The sequence below is a fragment of the Ambystoma mexicanum genome, chromosome 9 (genome assembly GCF_040938575.1).
Source record: "Ambystoma mexicanum isolate Mex_15411 chromosome 9, UKY_AmexF1_1, whole genome shotgun sequence".
NCBI classification, from domain to species: Eukaryota; Metazoa; Chordata; class Amphibia; order Caudata; family Ambystomatidae; genus Ambystoma; species Ambystoma mexicanum.
In genome coordinates, this window is record NC_090931.1 from 281,022,961 (window position 1) to 281,043,246 (window position 20,286).

At 48.1% G+C, this 20,286-nt stretch overlaps 1 protein-coding gene across 15 annotated transcripts in view; it reads left to right on the forward strand.

The window, feature by feature from the left end:
• MSI2 (musashi RNA binding protein 2) overlaps positions 1-20,286 on the forward strand; it is a 2,560,560-nt gene that overhangs the window by 2,131,788 nt on the left and 408,486 nt on the right. For 14 of the 15 annotated variants that reach the window (XM_069614640.1, XM_069614629.1, XM_069614635.1 and 11 more), the window contains one exon: positions 9,595-9,660. The exons of the other annotated variant lie outside the window; for it this stretch is intronic. In XM_069614640.1, the coding sequence (XP_069470741.1) occupies positions 9,595-9,660 (66 nt within the window). The remainder of the gene's footprint in view (positions 1-9,594; positions 9,661-20,286) is intronic. 15 annotated transcript variants of the gene reach the window in all.

A 20,286-nucleotide genomic window follows, 5' to 3' on the forward strand; every position in this document is an offset into this window, starting at 1 on the left:
GGTATGGAGTCTATGTTTGGGGGTCGCTACGACACCCCTGTGTCACTGCACGGAGGGTGCTGTGTAACACATGTGCTAAAGATGGTTTCTATGGGTCAGAGAAAAGATCCCATAGCCATTAAACACAAAAATAGCCTAGAACACACATAGCAAAGATGCCTAAGAGTGGGAAAAAGAGTCACTCTTAGCAGGTAAAAATAAATAAACCCTTCAAATCCAGCAAAGCTGCTGGGGAACTCGGAAATTAGCCATAAGTGAGAATTCTCCCTAACAGTTACAACCAACACACACTGGTATGCTTGGGATTTCAGTGGGACATGCAGAGGCAAATAGCGTTCCCCACGAGGGAAACAGTGACAACAATCAAGGTTGCTGTGGGTCACTTCTTCAGCAGGACTGTAACAATGGCAAGGTGGTATCAGCACCTATTGGGCATGATGGCGGCCTGTCTCCTGGCGGTTGCCTACACCAGGCTACAGATGAGGAGCCTGCAGCTACAATATTTGGACTCCTGGGATCAGGAACCAGGAGCTCAGGCGGCAGCAATCGACCTACCCGTGCACTTTGGACCTGTAGTGGTGGAGGCAGGAGTCCAACCTCTTGGCGGGCAGATGATTCAGACCACCCAAGGCAGATAACACCATTACGACAGACTCATCCTAACTGGGTGGGGCGGCCACCCTGGTTGGACATGCTGTACATGGTCTATGGTCGACCAGCAGAACCATATCAACTGGTTGGAAATTATGGCTATCTGGCTTAAGCTCGGGGCATTCCTTCCCATCAGGAGCAGAGTAGTGTGCATTCCGACGGACAACTCTACCTGCATGTATTACCTCAACAAACAGTGGGGCACCAGATCGCCGCCTCTGTGCAAGTTGACCATAGCCATTTGGGAGTCGGCCATTGCGCTGGACATCTGGATCTCAGCAGTGCACCTTCCGGGAGATTCAAACCTAGAGGCCGACAGCCTCAGCCGGTTGGGCTCAGAGAGCTACGAGTGGCAGTTGAACAAGAAGCACCTTACAGATATTTTCAGCAGTTGGGGGCACCCGAGCATAGACCTGGTTGCGACATAGAGAGCAACTGTACATACCAGCTGTTCGCCTCTTGGGGTGGCCGGGGGCAAGGTGCCATGGGGGAACGCACTACTGATTCAATGGAATAGAATCTGGGCCTACGCGTTCCCTCCGATCCTGCACCCTGCCCCCTTTTCTCCACAAAGTCATCAGCAAGATCAGGGAAGTCAGCCAGCTGCGTCTCATTCTAATATCTCCAAAGTGGCCGGGCAGGCCATGGTTCTCAGACCTGCTGCAGTTGTCAGACCAACCTCCGGCTCCCCTCCATCTCGGGCTGGACCTGCTCCTGGTACAGAAAGGGGGAGCAGTGATCCACCTCTCCCCAGAGAAGCTAGCCCTAGCAGCTTGGTCTCTGAGCAGGTACTGCTTCAGTATCTCCAGTTGTCTCGGGACAACCTGAAAATCATCCAAGAAGCCAGGAGTCAAGCTACACGGAAACCGTAGAAGAGCAAATGGACCATATTCTGCTTCTGGGCCAAAGAAAATGGAGTGGACCCACTGACGTGCACGCTAGAACAGGTGCTATCCTTCTCAGCCTATTTGGCTAGATCAGAGGTCCAGGTGGACATGTGTTAGACATACCTGGCGGCCATAGGGGCATACAGGAATTCGTACAGGTATTCCTTTTCATCATCCAACCCAGTGGTCAAAAGACGTGTAGCGTGGCTAAGAAAACTGTACCCACCGGTCAGGCACCTGCACCCAGACTGGGACCTTAAAGTGGTACTCGGCGCCCTGGCGTACAAACCTTTTGAACCCATGGCTACAGTAAACCTCAAATGAGTCGTTCTCAAGACAGTGCTCCTGGTAGGGCTCACCTCGGCTCGCAGAGTCGGCAAGATTCAGGCTCTAGTGGCTACAGAGCCGTACACTGCGTTTCATCGGGACAAGGTAGTGCTTTGCACTCATCCTAGGTTCCTCCCAAAAGTCGTCTCCTCTTTTCATCTCAACAAAGAGATCATGCTCCCCACTTTCTCCAGCATGGGGTCTGGCATGGATTCACATGCTCATGAGTATTCCCCGTCGTCAGGCTGGGAATCCTTGGTAAAGAAAAAAATCAGTTTCGCTACTGAACTGTCTTTCTCCTAACAACCAATCACTGGTCTCTGGGTCATACTGCCCCCAGCCAATGACTGCCCTCTACCTAAGCCCCTCTGGCAGCCATCTTCAGATATTTTCCACACGTTCAAGTGTTGGGAGTCCTCGTGCTATAGCTCTCGAGCTTTTACTGCATATTGCGTTTTTTTTTCAAAGAGTTTACTCTATTTTTCTCGGTCAATTGAGTCACAAGCTCCACCGATTCATCATCCAAATAAAAGGGACCCATTTTCAGAAGCTTCTACGCCCTTCTTGGAGGATTCCAGAAGATTCTTGAGGCCTACCCCGGATGGACTTGGCCGAAGATAAGGGAGACTCGACACCCCTGTTCAGGATCTGCCCAGGATGTGGACTACAGAACATTTTCCTGGAGTATGGGCATACTTGGTGCCTTTACTGCCTACACTCAGACAAACCGCATGTGGAGGAGGCCTGTGCGTTCTGCAAGGACATGTCCTCCCGCACCATTAAGGACCGTTGCAAGTGGCTAGCTGAGTGGCCGGAGACGAAGAACCCTGTGGGAGGTGAGCCCCGGCAGCATACTTCACACAAGAGGAAATATGAGTGGTCTTCTAAGACCTTTGAGGGCGCTCCGGCGACGGGGGCCCAACAGAAGGCAAAGCACCGCCAGTCCGCAGGCACTGGGAGCGCCGTTGGTACAGCATCGCGACGCTGTCAACCACGAGCCAATGCTCCGGCTCGGTGAAGAAAAGGAATTCGGATCACCCGGGTAAGCTTCTGGAGAAGGCCCAATCAACTCTGACGTAGAAAGCCAAGGGTGAGCGAGGCGCTGATCCTCCCCCCACGGTCAAGGCCTCAGGCACCCAAGGTCGTGAAGGCCCAGGTTTACCAGGCGAAACAGTCTATTGAGGGAGTGGTGGCGTCCCTACCGAAGGGCGTGGGTGTGGGTTCCCAGGAGACATCCAAGGCAAGAGTTTCCCTGCCCGCCCAGAGGGAATCGTCCTTTGTGCCCTTTGTGCCCATTGAGAAGACTCCCGTGAAGACGATGGACAGTGCCGATCATCTCCCTGAAACCGTCGCCCTTGGCCGAGAAGAAGGGGGAGCGCAGTGGTCCAGCTCGGAGATCTCTTCCGAGGAGGAGCTTTCAGGCATGACAACAGTGTCTGAGAAGAAGGGCGTTGAGGCCCGGTCCTACTGGAAGGACCACGACGAGGCAGATGGAGAGAGCGACAAGGGAACCAACAAGGAACGGCAGGGCGGTGAGAAACCAGACACCACACCACGCCACTTCCAACGCTCCCGTCGCAACCGCCTCCACCACCAACGGAGAGGTCGGAGCACATCCTTCTAGCTCTGCACACCCTGTGCAATGAGATACGGACAAAGGTTGCCCAAGCCTCCGACGGGTGATCCAGCACCTGGACCTTCAGAGGATCCACCAACTAAGAGGAGACTAGTCCATCCTCCTCCACTGTACCAACCCTCCCCTCCATCCCCTGCGTCGAGGGACGAGACGCAGCTGGATACGGCGACGATGGGTACGGACGACTGTGAACAGGATGGAACAGATCTCCCGTCGCCAGTACCCAGGACTTCTCCCCCCAACGAGATCGTCTCCTTCCAGGCCATGATCTCTAGGGCCTCGAAGCTGTTTCAGCTCAACCCTGATGAAAAGAGGAAGGAAGGATTCCTTTATCAATGACTAGAGGCAAAAAGGAAGACCGTGCTCTCGATCCTGCTGTCGGACAATATTTGGAACGAAGGGCTGTCCCTCCTGAAAAACCCATCCTCGGTCCTGGCGAAGAGAGACCGGTACGAGAAGAAATGCCTGGTTTCAGACTCTGCATTGAAGTGTCTTAGAGTGCAGCCGTCCCCGGACTCTGTGGACTTGGCGGCGGCCAGGAAGAAATCTGCAGGGTCGGCGGCATCGGCTTCCACTTCCCCACCGGACGGCGTGGGAAAGAAGCTAGACACCATGGGACGACAGGTCATCTCGTCGGCGACAACCATTAAGGCGGCCAACGCTCTCGCCATCGTGGCCCGCTACTACAGGGAGCTGTGGTTTAAAATCACCCCTCTCCTGGATTTCCTCCTGGCTGACAAGAGGGCGGAGGCCCTTGAAATCCTGCAAGAAGGCGAGGTGGCATCGGACCCTCCCATCACGGTGGCCACGGACATCGCCGACACCAGGTTCTGCCAGATGGGCAACAGCGTTTGCCTTCGTCGGCATGGTTGGCTCAAGGGCACCAACTTCCATCAGGACGTCCAGAAAAGGGTATTGGACATGCCCTACGACAGGGACAACTTGTACGGCAAGCCGGTGGACGAGTCGCTGCAGGCCATCAAGGCAGACACTGAGACGACCCCTGCCTTGGGCACACTCAGCAGCGACGGCTGTCCTTTCGGGCTTCCAGAGGCAAGTCACAGGGTGCCGCCAAAGGTTTCAGTGGCAACTTTTCTTCCTACCGTCAAGCGGCCCATTCTTCGTCCCTGGATGCCTACAGGGGCCGCAGCAAAGCCGGAGAAAATAGTCATCGCCAAGGGGTCCAAGGTGGTACAGCCTCGGTGAAACAGGACTGAACCAGCCGTGATGTCGGTCCCCCACACGAGCACCCCAGTGGGAGGCCAGCTGGCGGGCTTCGGCGTGTGGAAGTCCATCTCCACCGACCGTTGGGTGTTGGATGCCCTGGCCCTTAGACACATTTTGGAGTTCCAAAGGAATTGTCCCAGTTTTCCACCTGTGGCCAGGAAAGAAAACCACGTTCCGCAACTGCTTCTAGAGGTACGAGCGATGCTGAAAAAGGGCACGACAGAACTTGTCCCAAAGTGGCTCCGAGGCTCCGTAGTATACTCGTGGTAATTCCTTGTCCAAAAGAAGACCGGCGGTTGGCAACCCTTTCTAGACCTCCGCCGCCTCAAAAATACATCAAGTTCCGGATGGTCGCCCTTCAGACGTCCTGGGACAGCTGGAGGAAGGACTTGAAGGATGCTTATTTCCACATCCCCATCCGCAAGAGGCATCGAAGGTTTCTGCTCTTAGTGGTCCAAGGACAGCACTATCAATTCAAGGCCCTTCGCTTCGGTTTGAAGTATGCTCCAAAGGTCTTCACCAAGTGCCTGGCACCGTTGACGGCGCAGCTGCGCTTGCAGAGGGTCTACATCTACCCCAAGCTGGACGATTGGCTCATCCGAGCGAAGTCAAGGGAGCTCGCTGTCGAACTCAAAGTGAGGACTGCCCGCCTGCTCACAGAACTGGGGTCCTCGATAAACTGTCAAGTCCTGCTTGGTGCCATTGTAGGATACTCGGTTCCTGGGGTCCAGGCTGAACACAGTGGAGCGCCTGGCCTCACCGTCAGAGGACAGGATAAAAGCCATTCTGGGCAAGGTACAATGGCCGTTGACCATGGAAGTTGCCAGGGTGAGGTCCATCAAGTCCCTTCTCGGCCTGATGTCGCCATGCATCTACCTCGTTTGGCTGTGCAGGCTGCGGATGTGGCAGCTGCAGGAGTTCCTCGACGCCTGTTGGATACAAGTCTCGGGAAGCTTTGAGGACAAGATCGCCCTCAACAAGATATTCTGTCGGGTGATTCGGTGGTGGGGTGTCCGCGTGCATCTAGCGGCAGGCACAGACTTTCAGACCCTGGAAAATCAGGTGACGACGGACGCCTCCCTAGATTGATGGGGCGCACACTGGAAATCTCAGCGCAAGAGGCCTTTGGATCCTGCGGGAGAAGTCGTTGCATATCAAAGTCCTGGAGCTCCGGGCCATGTTTTAGGCCCTCAAATCATTCCTTCCATCCCTCAAGGGCAAGGTGGTGCGGGTCTTCACCGACAACACCGCCACAATGTTCTACATTCGGAAGCAGGGGAGCACCAGATCCCCGGCCCTCCCCACGGAAGCGCAGGATCTGCAGCACAGAGCCGTCGTCCAGGGGATGTTCCTGGTACCTTTTCATCTGGCAGGAGTGAAGAACACTATTGCCAACTCACTCAGCAGGGAGCTGCGCTCTTGCCATGAGTGGGAGCTGCAGCAGGATCAAGTGGATCTACTGTTTCGACGATGGGGCAATCCCCAGATCAACCTTTTTGCGACGGTGAGGAACACTAAGTGCCGGAGGTTCGCCAGCAGGTTTCCCCAGCCAGGGAGCATGGGGGATGCATTCTCCTTCCCTTGGGACGGCCTGTTCCTCTATGCGTTCCCTCCATTGCCGTTGCTTCTGCGATTCATCAGTCAACTCAGACTGTCCCGGTGCAGGATGATCCTCGTTACACCGGCGTGGCCGAGGCAGATATGGTTCCTGGACCTTCTGGACATGTCAGCATCCCCCCCTAGTAAAGCTTCCGGCGGACGCAGATCTTCTCGCCAGGGTAGGAGGCGCAATTCTGCATCACAACCAAGAGTCGCTGAACCTGCAGGCCTGGCTCCTGCAGCACTAGAGTTCGGAGGCCAGGGCTTCTTCAACTTTTAAGTGCTACGGACATAAATGGAAGAGGTTCACCATCTGGTGCAGTGCACAGAAGATAAACCCTCTACGAATTATGCCCCCTCAAGTGCTGCCATCCTTGCTGTCGCTGGCCAAGGCGGCGCTAGCGCACACCTCCATCAAAATTCATCTGGCGGCTATCTCACGCTTTACCAGAGCTCTGCGGCGATCGTCGCTGTGGTCTCATCGCCTGGTTAAGGAGTTCATGAAAGGACTTTTACTGCTCGTTCCCGCCGGTGAAGGCTTCGGCCCAGGCGTGGGAGCTCAATGTGGTGCTGACTAGGCTCATGCGTCCTCTGTTAGAGCCTCTGCATTCGGCACCTCTGAAATTCATATTGTGGAAGACTGCGTTTCTTTTGGCCATCACCTCTGCACGACGAGTGGGAGAGATTCAGGCCCTCTCTTGTAAGCCTCCATACTTGACGTTCCACGAAACGAGGGTCATGCTGAGGATGCACCCCTCCTTCATGCCCAAGGTGCCGTCAGACTTCCATCTCAATGAGCCCTTGGTGCTGCTTGTTTTCTTCCCGTCGCCTTCGTCGCCGGCTGAGAGGACTTTGCACTTGCTGGATGTGGCTAGAGTGCTGAAGTTCTACGTGGACCGCACAAAGAATTTTCGGAAGACATCACAGCTGTTTGTGGACTTTGGCCCTGTGAACCAAGGGAAGGCCCTCTCCAAGGCTTCTATTTCCAGATGGCTCTCTGGCTGCATCACCCATTGTCATCGGTTGGCAAACTGACCGTTGCCTGGCCGTCCGAGAGCCCATTCCACCAGAGCAATCGCTGCAACTACAGCGTTCCTGTCTGGTGTGCCCCTGCTGGACATCTGCAGGGCTGCTACGTGGAGGTCGACGCACACCTTCACAAGATTCGACTGCTTTTACCGGGATTCCAGGGAGGAGTCCAGAGTCGGCCAAGCAGTTCTGCACAACCTGTTTGCTTGAAGGTGAGCCTGGTGAGGAGGTAAGAGATGTTTAATGTTGAGATGTTGAAATGCTTAATGTTGAGCCTTGCCACCTCCCGTGGTTGTACATGTGTTGTACTGCTATGTATTCTTCATGAGCATGTGAATCCATGCCAGACCCCATGCTGGAGAAGGAACAAGTTACTTACCTGTAACTGTTGTTCTCCAGCATGGGTCTGGCATGGATTCAGATGCGAACCCTTCCTCCTACCCCTCTGCATCTCTTCTCTTGGTCCTACTGCCACTTACGTACTACCAAATCTGAAGATGGCTGCCAGAGGAGGGGCTTAGGTAGAGGGCAGTCATTGGCTGGGTGCAGTATAACCCATAGACCAGTGATTGGTTGTTAGGAGAAAGAAAGTTCAGAAGCGAAACTGAAACTGATTTTTTTTTCTTTACCGAGGATTCCCAGCCTGACGACTGGGAATATTCATGAGCATGTGCATCCATGCCAGAGCCATGCTGGAGAACAAAAGTTACTTGTTCCTTATTCCCTAATGCGGCAGAAAAGGTGCTCCAATGTCTGGAACGTCAGACAAGCTTTAAAGTTCTACCTGGCTAGGACTAAGGACTTCTGCAGATCGGACGCCTCATTCTTTACCTTCGGAGGATCGAAACCAGGTGAGCAAGCGTCCAAGGCATCTATAGCCAAATGGTGGGTCGCAGCCATCCATGAGCCGTACAAGACAAAGCGCAAGGAGGTCCCAAGGGACATGCACACTCTCACAATCGGGGCCAAGGCAGCAGCGGTCGCTTTCCGACGCTATGTGCCATGGCAGGTGATTAGCAGGGCAGCCACATCAGCCACCCCATCAGCCTCCTGCAAGCATTACTGTTTGGATACCAGCACGCGGGCTGACCCTGCCTTTGGGCAGGCAGTTCTGCTTACCCTGTATGCATAGAATCCATAAGCATGCTCCTGCCCAGGGCTGTCTAGTCCGTGGTAATCGCCATGCAGGATGGAGGAAAGAGGACGGGATGTAGGAGTAATTGTGTTACTCATCAGAGTGACTAACATACTCCTAGTCCTTAGCCCCCTTTCTTGCATAAGTCCCGCCATTCCTCCAACCCCCTCTGAAAATAGCAGGGTTGTTCTGATCTAGTACAGCAAACGCGTCAAAGGGAACTGAGGTGTGGCACCGGTGGGTGGGGTTAAGGGAACGCATGCTCCCAAGGCGGCACCCCCGGGTGCGTGTACATTTAAAGGGAAAGTGTTTGTTTTCTGGTGAAAAAGGTTACGTTCCCGTCCCTAGCGAGGGTCGCCCATGTAGGATGGAGGAAAGAGCACTAAGGACTCAGAGTATGTTAGTCACTGTGGTGAGTAACACAATTTTTATAATTGCCCATCTTGTTTTCAAGAACACTAAAGTTTAAAATGTATATATCCTTTTTTTGGTGCAGGGTAACTTTTTTGAGTCGATTCTCAGAACAATCTTTTATTTGCTGCTATTGTTGAGGAGTTCAAGTACTCTGGCAAAATGATTTGGTCATTGCAAGTAAAAACTTACCAGTAGCACATTGCAGCACGGGTTTAAAAGAGATTAGGCATTCCAAAATGTCCAGTTTGACCTGATGAATCAGTGGACGGCTGCTGCTTTCAGGGTTCACGAAAAAGAACTGCCATTTGGCTACAAATTATGTGATACTTCAGATGCTTATGGACACACTTCTGCCTCCTACGGTCTACCCCAACATGCTATCAAAAACCACATTTGCTTAAAAGCTCCTTTGCAAGAAGGCCCCTAAAAGGTTTTCATTTAAATTAGCAAGTAGTCCTTGTAGAGTGTGACTTCAAATTAAGGCAATGTGTGAACTCATAATGTGCTTGGTTTGGTGTACGATTGAAGAAGGATGACAAAATTATATTTAACTCCATATCTGCATTGGGAGTTCTATATTCCTGCAAAAAAATGACCTAATAATTAATCTGCAAATTGATTTTTTTTTTGCTGGGGTGAATGTCTGTGCAATTTCCTTTTACCCTTTTTATTTCTTTTTTCCTGGTTAGGTTTTCCAGCAACCGCAGCCTATGGACCAGTAGCAGCAGCCGCTGTGGCAGCCGCAAGAGGATCAGGTAAGGGCTCTGAAGAGGTAGCTCAGCTGCAGACCCTTAGAGGCTTGCATTCCCTTTGTAGCACCTAAGATCATATTTCTGTTTTTATTGATATTTACTTTTGTTATTGTAACCTCTGGTTTGAGTGGATGGGTAAGAGAGAAGGGTGAGGAATGAGTTTGGAAAATAGGTTAACTATGGAGCATTTAATTGGAATTTCAAAAGATAAATGTCAAATGCACATTAAAATAGAGCTTTGCAGGGGTAGTAATTTCAATTTCTCATGAAATTCTACTTGAGTTGATAATGTTATGGTTCTTTTACTATCGAACACATTCCTAATTAGTTTATTTAGTGCTTTCATGAGACCCTTGGAATAAGTATTTGCCATCCCTTTCTTTCCGGTCCTTTTGCCATCTCCCTCTACTTAGTGTGGAGCCTACAATCTGAGCACAATGCAACTTGTGGCAGCTGAGTTCCTATGCGTATCCATTCTGTCTAAGGATTGCCCTGTTATTCAGCCTGCACTCTGTTGTGCACAGAGCAGGTGCCATTGCTTGGTGTTGCATATCTATCCTCTTCCCCCCTCCTTGAGGCCCAGTTAGTAAAATCATGAAACCTTTGTTGTCCTCATGAATTCCATGCTTGACCACTTTGTCGGGTCCTGAACGGATTACCTGTACTTCTGTCTCATAATCTGAAAATAGATGGGGCCTTGGAAGGGGAGGGGGGGGGGGAGGTCTCTCCAGTTTCAAACTATTTGTAAAATATGGACCTTTTTCAAATTGACATCATTGCCTAGTATATGTAAATATATATGGCTGTCTAGCCAAAACAGGGCTACATTATTAGTGGCATGTAAAAAAGCATGGGGAAGGCTTTCTTATAAGACTTTTTTACACACACCTTCCCACTATAGGCAGCAATAATGTGTCTTCCTGCTCGGTCATCTGTTTGACATGAACAAATGAGGTAGCTAGTTATGGGTGCACTATGTAATACGGGGTGTTTGACTCATCCATAGCATTTCACAGCTGTACTTTGGTGATAATGCAGTGGCCCTTTCCTTCACACCACATGCCTCTTGCAACACCGTTTCTCCAGCATTGCTAGCTTTCATAGATTCACATGCTTGAATACTTATGGTACCCTCTGGTTCCCTGTCCCGGCACAGTTAACCTACTCAACCACTAATCCTGCCACCCTTCAGAAATCCATGAATATAAACAGTACAGCAAAGAGGGGCTCGGTGTGAAGAGCAGAGAAACCGGTAGGAGGGGAACATCAGTGGCTGAGTAGGTTAACTGTGCAGGGAACCCGCGTGCGCCCCTCTATCCTGTACTGTTTATAATCATGGATTTCTGAAGGATGGAATATTCATACTCCCATAGGGTGCAGCACCTGGCTGACACATGCCCTGCTTTGGAGTTCCACTGTGGGCTACTGTGCCCATCACCCCCCTTTCCTCACTGTGGGTCTTGGTGTGAGCAGGTTCCCTGCAAGCCCGATTACTACAGCTACCAGAAGTCCTTGCAGCAGAATAATCACTGATTGAGAACACCTGCACTTGCTGTGCGATGCAAGCAAAGATCCCCACCCCCGATGATGTGAAGAGCACAGAAACTAGTAGGAGAGAACATCAGTGGCTGAGGAGGTTAACTGTTCATGGAACAAGTGTGTGCTCCTCTTTCCTATAACATATATTTCCCTAGGAAAAAGCCATACTGATTGCCTAATGGTCCTGTGCAGACTTTAACTTGTGTAGTCCCTTCACCTCCTTTTGGTTTTGACCCCCAACCAACCATCTACAGAGTTTCTGTAGATGGCTGCACCCCAAGCAGCCATCTACAGAGTTTTCACTGCAGTCCGTCTGACAAGGGAATCCTCATTAGCTTTCAGTGCTTAGTTAGAATTTTGATATTAAAAACTCACCTTAGAAATCCCTTTGTGAACGTTTTCAAGAGAGGCAGCTAGGTTGACTTCTCAGTGTTTTCTTGGTCTCAGGAGAATCTCCCTTCTCCTTGAAATGGTCGAGTATTTGGTGCCCCCAGTGCACTTCAGGTTGATCCAGCCATGCAAACTTTTAAGGAGAAGACTTCTCTTTTCCGAGATTGCAGAAAGTCATCTTCATAAGGGATCCTCATAAGTACTGCATCTACTGCCTATACCCGATGACATTCAGGCATGTAAGATCTGCCAGTCTTTTTCTCAAGACTCTACACGACAGGTACAGGTTGCTCCTGTTGCACCTAAAAAGTAGACGCATGTCTTCAGATGAAGAATCCTCAAAAACAGTGCCTTCAACCTCAAGCATGCTGAGAAGCAAGTTTATAAAAGAACAGTTTCTTCAGTGGAGAGGGCAGATTCACCACCTCATAAAATGAAGAGGAGGGGTGAAAGGACTGCTTCCACGACTCAAAAAGGATCCAAAAGTCAACATCCAGGGTGCAAGCACAGTCGGAAAGGTAAGGAAACCCTCCTTAAACCTTTGTCGATGAAACAGCCATCAACAGGGACACAATCTACGAGTGTAAACTCCCTGCCATCCACAAGCAGACAGTTGCTGCCAAAATCAGACAGACCATCGACGGCCAGTGAGAAAGGAGTCATCGTCCATGAAGCAATGCTCGTCCACAAAGTAGTCGACAACCTGCACACTGCTCACGGAAAAGATGACCAAGGACAACCCTGCCCACAAAGTCACCTAAAGATGTCTCAGCAACTATAACATCACAGGGCAAAACATATCTAGAACAGGTCAGACTTTGACGACTGTCACTGTTGATTACGCAGCCATTCCACCCACAGCAGATGGACAACAGAAGGCAGATGGGCCAGAAAAGAGGACACCAATTAGGACCAACATAGGTACCGGACAACTGTCTCCAATTACAGAAATGGTTTAGATGCCAGTTGTCCTCCTTTAGGAGGAGTTCTCCGATATCGAAGAAGGAATACAGCCTCCTTTGCCTAACAAGCAAAGCCTGCACTTGCGGCCTACCATGGAGGATACATCAGATCCATTTGACCCGACTCTCATGCATTCAATGCAGAGAATCATTGACAATCTTCAGAAGTGACAGAGCTCGGTTGGCAGCCACACTGCATTCAAGACAAGAAAGTGTGTCTCACCATAGGAGGACGTCACCTACAACAGTGTGAGAAGATTTGCCAAGACTAGACAGGTCACCGCTGAGCACTTGCTATACCTCCCTGCACCGATCTTCACAGAGCAGGTCACGTTTGATGCTCTTGAATAGATCACATTCAGGGAGTAGTCACCGCAAGCACCGGTCAACCCGCAGTACATCGCCAAGACACACATTTCTCCAGCCTCTAGGCCCCAGAACCAGCATTGTTTTTTCACCACCAAAGTCCTTATCACCACCACGGACCCGGGACTATATAGCTCCGGCCACAGCATCAGTATCAACGTGGCTGGAAGACCCATAAGACCCTAACGTTGGAGATGACCCATTTAGGGACTTCTCATACACTCATGATGACGAACCAGAGGAAGACAAACTCCCCAGAGATACACAATATCAGGACGCAGATGAATGGGACACCTACATAATCGAGAAGCAAAGGAATCCTGACTCTCCGGGTGTGCATCACCACTGGATGATGTGTGGTTTCTTTCCCTAATAGTCAAATCGGCTGAACGTTTTCAGATACAGATGGCTAGTGAAGAGAAGAAACCTATGCTCTGAGCTTAGGGACAAGAGAAAGCGCACAGTAACTACCATCCATATCCTTGACACAAAATGGGAGGCAGGAAAAAAGATCTTGGCAGTGCCCCTGTCCACTCCAGTCCTACTTGCTTGCCCAGAGAAAAAGTATAAGGCATTGTATACTGCACCATTGTGCCTGAGAGGACATCAAAAACCAGACTGTCATATTGGCGGACAGAAAAAAAACAACCAAATCCAGCCTCTCCTCTTAACTGCTACCCTACACAGGGAAGGGCAGAAGCTTGAGGCTATTAGCAGGAAAGTGTTCCCTGCAGCATCACTCGAAGTTAGGGCAGGCAATGCTCTAGCTATGAGAAGCAGGTTTGACAGAGAGCTATGGCTGAGTGAAGCTCAGACCAACTATGGTTTCACAACAGCTGAAAAAACCTGGCTTTTTACATTCTAGGGTTCTTCCACTACCTCGTTTAGGAGCCTGACACGTCAATTATTATTACCACCAAGAGAACACCTGTGCTGACAATGCACTATATAAACCTTTTATAACACTAGTAAACCTATACCTATCTATAGAAACAGTTAAGCGATCCCAGGGGAATACTCTTACCACAAGACTAGTTGTATCAGGAAAGAGCTGTGTTCCTCAACCAGTCACTCGAGCCACTGATTTATTTGAAAAGTTGTCAGTGTCCTGGCTTGTTGCTGATCCTGTTGACTGCCTTTAGTGCACGGAAAACCTCTTCATGTAGCATTATTTTTTCTCTAGAGTGAGATTACTTAGCTAAGTTGAGAGTCCTAGTGCTACTTTTTGATAATCCATTGCTTCCAACGAGGTCTTCAGGTTGACCTTTATGGAGCTGTCTCGGATGCGGTTCAGAATGCTCCATTGACAACTTGCATAGGAGGAGATAGTAATTTGTCCAAACCCTTTTACTTCAGCAAAAAGACTCTAAACTGCAAGTTATCTGTATTGCAAAGTATTACATATATTTTAATGTGTTTTCATTGGTGCTTCATGATTATTTGAATGGTTTGGTGATTCCACCATTTGATTCTTCTTGGTACAACATGAAATAACTGAGTCTGAGTGGGCTTTGGAATTGTATTCAACTTGGCCTGATGCTTCAATATGATGGTTCTCTTTTATTAGCAAGCGCAAACTTCCAAAGCAGATTTTACTACTAAACTCTGCTGACATCTAGCTTCCGTTATTGGATATTCCAATTTGGCAGGTGAAACACTCATGAAGAAATAAGGGCTTGATCCTGACACGTGATGCTTACCTCCTAGAGATCTGCCAACTTCACTTTATTCTCTTCATGTTTTATGTAAACATGTTCTTGCCATTGTACAGAACATCTTTCTCCAATAAATTGTTCACTTTAGATCCTTGCTGTCATGGATTGGGACCATTTTAGTCTTCTATCCATGAGAATGCAAATGCCACAACAAGCCTCCATTTAGTCTCTAGGCTTGCTTGATGAGTCTTTCTTTTAGTCTCTGCAAATAACCTGAAAATGAAGTATTGCACTGTCATTGTTTGTCTTGGGGCCCTTGCTGTAGGGAAGGCATGTCCATGCAACTGAAACACTTTGCGTATAAGATTTTATTGCATTTTGTGTCAGCCTGCTCAAGAGGTGTACATTCAAAGAGTTTGTAGAATTCTGCAATGCGTTGTAACGTCTTCCCAATGGCGATGCTGGGTCTCATTATGATGCAAAGTTCGGCCTCCCCTTCCTCCCCGGTCAAGCCACATTAGATAGACTCTTCAATTACTGTTTTTAATATGTAAGCTGGGTGTGGTTCACTTGCACACAATTTAATGCATTTCATATTTTTTAACCAAATTCTTTGCTGGTTGTGAACCTGTGAAATTCCATGAGAAATGTAAAGCTATTTAGTTGCGTTGAAATGGGGCCGTCGGGTATTCTAGATTACGTTAACTTTTTTGACACAGTTGCACATAACTTCTTTCCCACTGTGAATGAATCTCAAGAGTATGTTGTCAAAGCGTGTTACCCTGTTTGTGTTGACATGCATGATGGACTATGCAAGTAACTCCATTGGATGGTTAACACAGCTGAGCACCAGTAGAGCGCCCCCTTCCCCTACACAGCAAAAAAGTGTGTTGTGCTCAGACTAAACTAGACAAGACGCCTATCCTTATACATACTATACCCTGCCGCCAGTAGGTTCGCAAAGACTTTACTTTCTCAAAAATTAAACTTTGGTTTAGTATTAAAAATGTATTTTGAATTGTACTTGCTGTCCCCACTTTGCCATAACTGTTTTATCATTTACAAGGCATGATCACTTGGCTGCATTAGCTCATCAACCACTCTTCATTAATCCAGCTATTTACTGCTCACGTATTCCTAATCCAAGATGGGTAAATGTGCATCTTCAAATTGGGATGCTTGTTCCTAGGAAGAACTTGGATGTTACCATAAAATATGGAATTGCAAGCCATTTGTTGTAATCTACATAGGCATATCTGTGATAAATTCAAGTTGATAGTTTGTACTGTTTTATTCTGTGCTTTTAGTCTTCTGCACATATTTCTTGAAGCTCTTTGTTTACGGTAGCCCTGATTAAAAGACGAGCATGAGCAGTGCATTTTATCTAATCTACTTTGCTCAGTGACCTGTAGGTTGCACAGATAATTGCTATTGGGTTTGTGACCAATGTTTGCTTCAACAGCTTCCAGCTCAAGCAGTGGTCTGACAGTCTCATCTGTTTTTGTAAAGGGGCAAACAAGTGCATCTTAGCGTTTTATTGTTCTTGGATTTTCGTAGTCTGTATACTTGGCTCCAAGGGTACAGCCCAAGCACCATACTAATTAGAGTGCGGTTTCATGACTTATTACATTTACAGCTCTCTCATAGTTATGAATTCACATTTTCTTAAAAATCGATTTGGACGTGTTTTTGTGGGTCCTGCAAAAAAATCATAGCTTTTACTTGGAATATTGTACTCCATTCCTGGTTTTCATACAATGTTTTAAACCTCAGGTTGAGTATTTGGGACTAGATCTATCAAGAACTCATGAAATTATGTAATCATGCAATGTAATCGTGCATTGGTGGAGTAGAAGTTTTGGCGGACTCTGCAAGTATTTGACTCCCATGAAATTAGTGGTGTTTGCGCGCTACAGAGGATTGAACATCACATTTGTTTTTCATGTAGCGCTGCAAATTACAGCCATAGATGTCTGCGTTTTTGTTATTGGAACCATATGTAACGTATACAGTGAGGGAAGTTAAGTAACGTTTATCAATGCCTCTTGCTCAAGTGTCATTTTTTTCTCAAAAGGGCTTGGTGCTCCCAGAGCTGGTGAGTTGCTCCCTTTTGGCTTCTGAATGGTATGGAGAGATCAACTCTGCTCCTATTGTGATTACTCTGAATTTGCCTGGTGTGCTTTTTAGTGCAGTTACAACTTGTGCATTATTGACACATATACCTGATATCCTCTTTTAATTCCTGAGTGTTTTTAATTTTACTCATCTATCGAATTTATAATTTTGTTTTATGTTTAATTACTTTTCTATTTATACTTACAATAACCCTTGATTAACACTGCCCATTACAGCAAGAGCAAGTTCAAAGAGCAGCAAGGTGTCCTCATGTCCTTCACAACCATTAGGTGACATTTACCATTCCAGGCAAAACCTCAGAAGAAATGAAAGTGTTCTTTTTTGGACTTTATTTGCTTTGAAGAGTAAACATTAGTGATGAGGTCACCTCTTCAAACGTAGGCGACATATGAAAATTGACATTTCTGCATTTTTCTATGATTAAGTATTTCAAAATAATTAGCAAATCTTGGTAAATAACTTTGGACAACGTTCAGTTGCTTGGCACCTCACTTCAGTGATCCACTGGTTCAGGGAAGAACCCACTATGATGACCCCCATATACTTCAGTTGCTGACTGCTCCCCTCTATCTGATTGATCATCCTCAAATTTGTAGACGCAGGGTTGTTTTGGGTAAACTTTGTAAAACTCCGGTTTTTAGACCAAGGGTAGACGTTCAACAAAAAAATGAGATTGCTCCCAAACTGAAGAATGTTTTGAGGGAAAGATAGGATTGGAAAAAATAGACACATTCAGTCACTTTAAACTGTTTGTTAAACTTATAAGTAGGTTTTCCTTATCCCTTGCATGGTTGCTGCATAATTAATCTCTCACTTCCATTGGGCGCGTTTGGCAGAGCTCATTAAGAGTATCAAAAGGTCCATGAACAAGTGAGTTTCCCTTGTTGGAAATGTCTGTTTTGAATGGGAGCTCTGAATGCAAACCTGGTGCATAAGAGAAGTCCACTGTCCACTCTGAAAAGCATAGCAGTCTGCCCCCCCCCATTGCCACTCCTACAACATTATTTATGAGAGTAACTTTGGAGCATTTACTTTCCAAACCTCAGCGGAAACAAAATGTTGAGTGCTGAGTCATGACTGACTTTGGTTGGCTTTGTACATGTTGTGCTCCAGTACGCTTATTGCAGGAAACATTCCCACATCTGATATTGGAGTTGAATTCTTAACAATAGTTTTAGATCAATGTCATGGTCTTTTTTTAATAAAGGAGTGTAGTTCAAATCCTAGGCCTGTGTTAGGAAGGAGAAGGCCCACCAAGAGGCGACAAATTGACGCACATCAGTCACATTGCTGGGCCCCATTGGACAGAATCCCAATGACAAAAACATTTTAGCTTATAGGATTTGATGCCACAGTACATAGCATATATAAAGCTGGAACAGTAAAGGTTAGGTTGTGACAAAACATGTCTTTGGAAATTCCTGCACTGACAATGCTCTCACTAAATCGACAATGGAAGCAATTACTGCAACATTGCATTTTCCACTGAAAATCTTTTTCTTTGCCGGTACAAAGAGCCCTAGGTTTTAGCACACAAGAAGCAAGGATCCGTGTACCAGAAAGTGTCTTCCTTGAGGTCATATTGGCCCTAAAACACAGATGTGTGCACAAATCGTATGGCTCCGATAGCAATGTCTGTAGTCGTAGGAAGCCAGTCTGATTTGGCTTTTTTGAACTCTGAACCCTGGGCTTTCAAGGAAGTCACTTTACAGGACATTGTGGTCTAGTCCAGGGAACAGTGTTTTCCACACAGTGCCAATTGTGTGTGTGTGAGGGAACTTGGAGAGACTAGCGCAGTCAGTGCCAACCACTTAGAGGAGGAACGTGGAGATCATCGCAGTAGGTGCCGGCAGCGCAGTGGTGGTGAGGGAGCAATGAGCATGATCAGAGCTGGCATCGCCAAGGAGGAGGGGGGAACCAGACGGTGACCACGTTCAATACCTTCGCTGCTGAGGGAGTAGAGGAGGAGCGAGACAGATAGCCCTCCATATCCTACCGACTGGGACGGATGCCTGACTCGGAATCGCATCGCCCGAGTGCCACGTGTTCCGTAACACGTGCTTTCAATGATGCCTGCTTACCTGTGCCGAATGGAGGAACCGGCAGACAAAGGAGGGTCAAAGGAGAGCGGGAAATGCCAGCGCGGCACATGCAGGGAAGGAGCCCAATAACGAGATATTACGGAGTGGGGAGGCATCATGGGCGCTGCATCCAAGGGCACAATTGGGTGAAACGTGAGGGGCTTCTAGTAAACCAAAAAGGCAAAAGGCGCACTGGGTCAACCAGATACTGATTGGATACAATCAACACACCTTACATAAATATGAGCAAGACAGATACTTTGTGTCATTCTGTGTTTCTTACTTCCAGGAGGAAGATGCTAGTGACAAGAGCCCTCAACTCTATTGGGCTTGCTAGAATGAAATTCACTAGGAGCAGGTGCACTCTGACCAGAAGGAGCCAGCCTTGCTCATTTATAAACCATCCATGAAAGGAGCTCTGTGTGAAGTGAAGAAACTGAGAGAAACATCTAAGCACGAGGGCTTTCATCTCAGAGTTGAAGTAATCATCGGTATGTATAGCACGCACAGCGCCCGTTAGCTACAGTTTGCTTTTTCCATGCTAGCTAACGCTTCAAGAAATAAGGCGCGCTTCTTTTTTTTGTTGAGAAAAACTTTGATACTAGAATACGATGGGCTCGTCTTCGAATCCATCAACCCCGAAGACAGAGTTAAAAAAATGCCACGACTGCAGAAACAAGATGTCCCTCATGTATCCTCATCTTGTGTGTCTGTGGTGTCTTGGCACGGAGCATAGGACTGCAGACTGCGAGTCCTATCAGTCCATGACTAATAAGGCTCTGAAATAGCGTTAAGGGAAATTTGCAGCAGGTAGGCCACCTACTAAATCCCCATCGAAGACTGTCGAAGAAAAGGTTGTCCGATTTGAGAGGTGACTCTCCTTGAAGGAAGAGATCAAAAAAGCATTCTCACCCCAGGTGCGAGTCGCCCCATTCCGCGTCCTTTTCCAAGAAGGCGAAGAAAAAGCACTATAGATCGCATAATTTGTCTTCATCCGATTCCTCTCCGAAGAGAATGATAACCAACCTGCCCAACCAAATCCTCCACTCCAAACAAGTGGGAATAATTCAGGCACAAAATGCTTACAATTTTCGAGAAGGAGGCCAGACCCCCTTGAAAGAGAAAGAAAGAGGCCATGCACCTGTCGTGCCATCAAAAGCTGATAATGAAAAAGCTAAGGCTGAATCCTGCGTGCCCTCTAGCCCATGACGTAGGCCGGAGACCCCTCGAGAACCCCTGCGGTCTCGACACGATTAACAATCGTATAAGACTCCCATCAAGTTGAGTCAAGCCCTTCGAGGGCTCTGTTGATGCCAAAATCAACCAAGAAATCGTCAAACATCGACTCCATTAGCGGTGAGACAGTCAACTCCATCAGTGCCAAAGCCAAAGGCATTGACAGCTTTGCCCATTAAACCTTCAGCAAAGTTCCTAAAGTTTAAAAATCCTACAAGCCTTTGCAAAAGAAGGTTTTTTTCAAGTTTTTATCCTCCATTAATG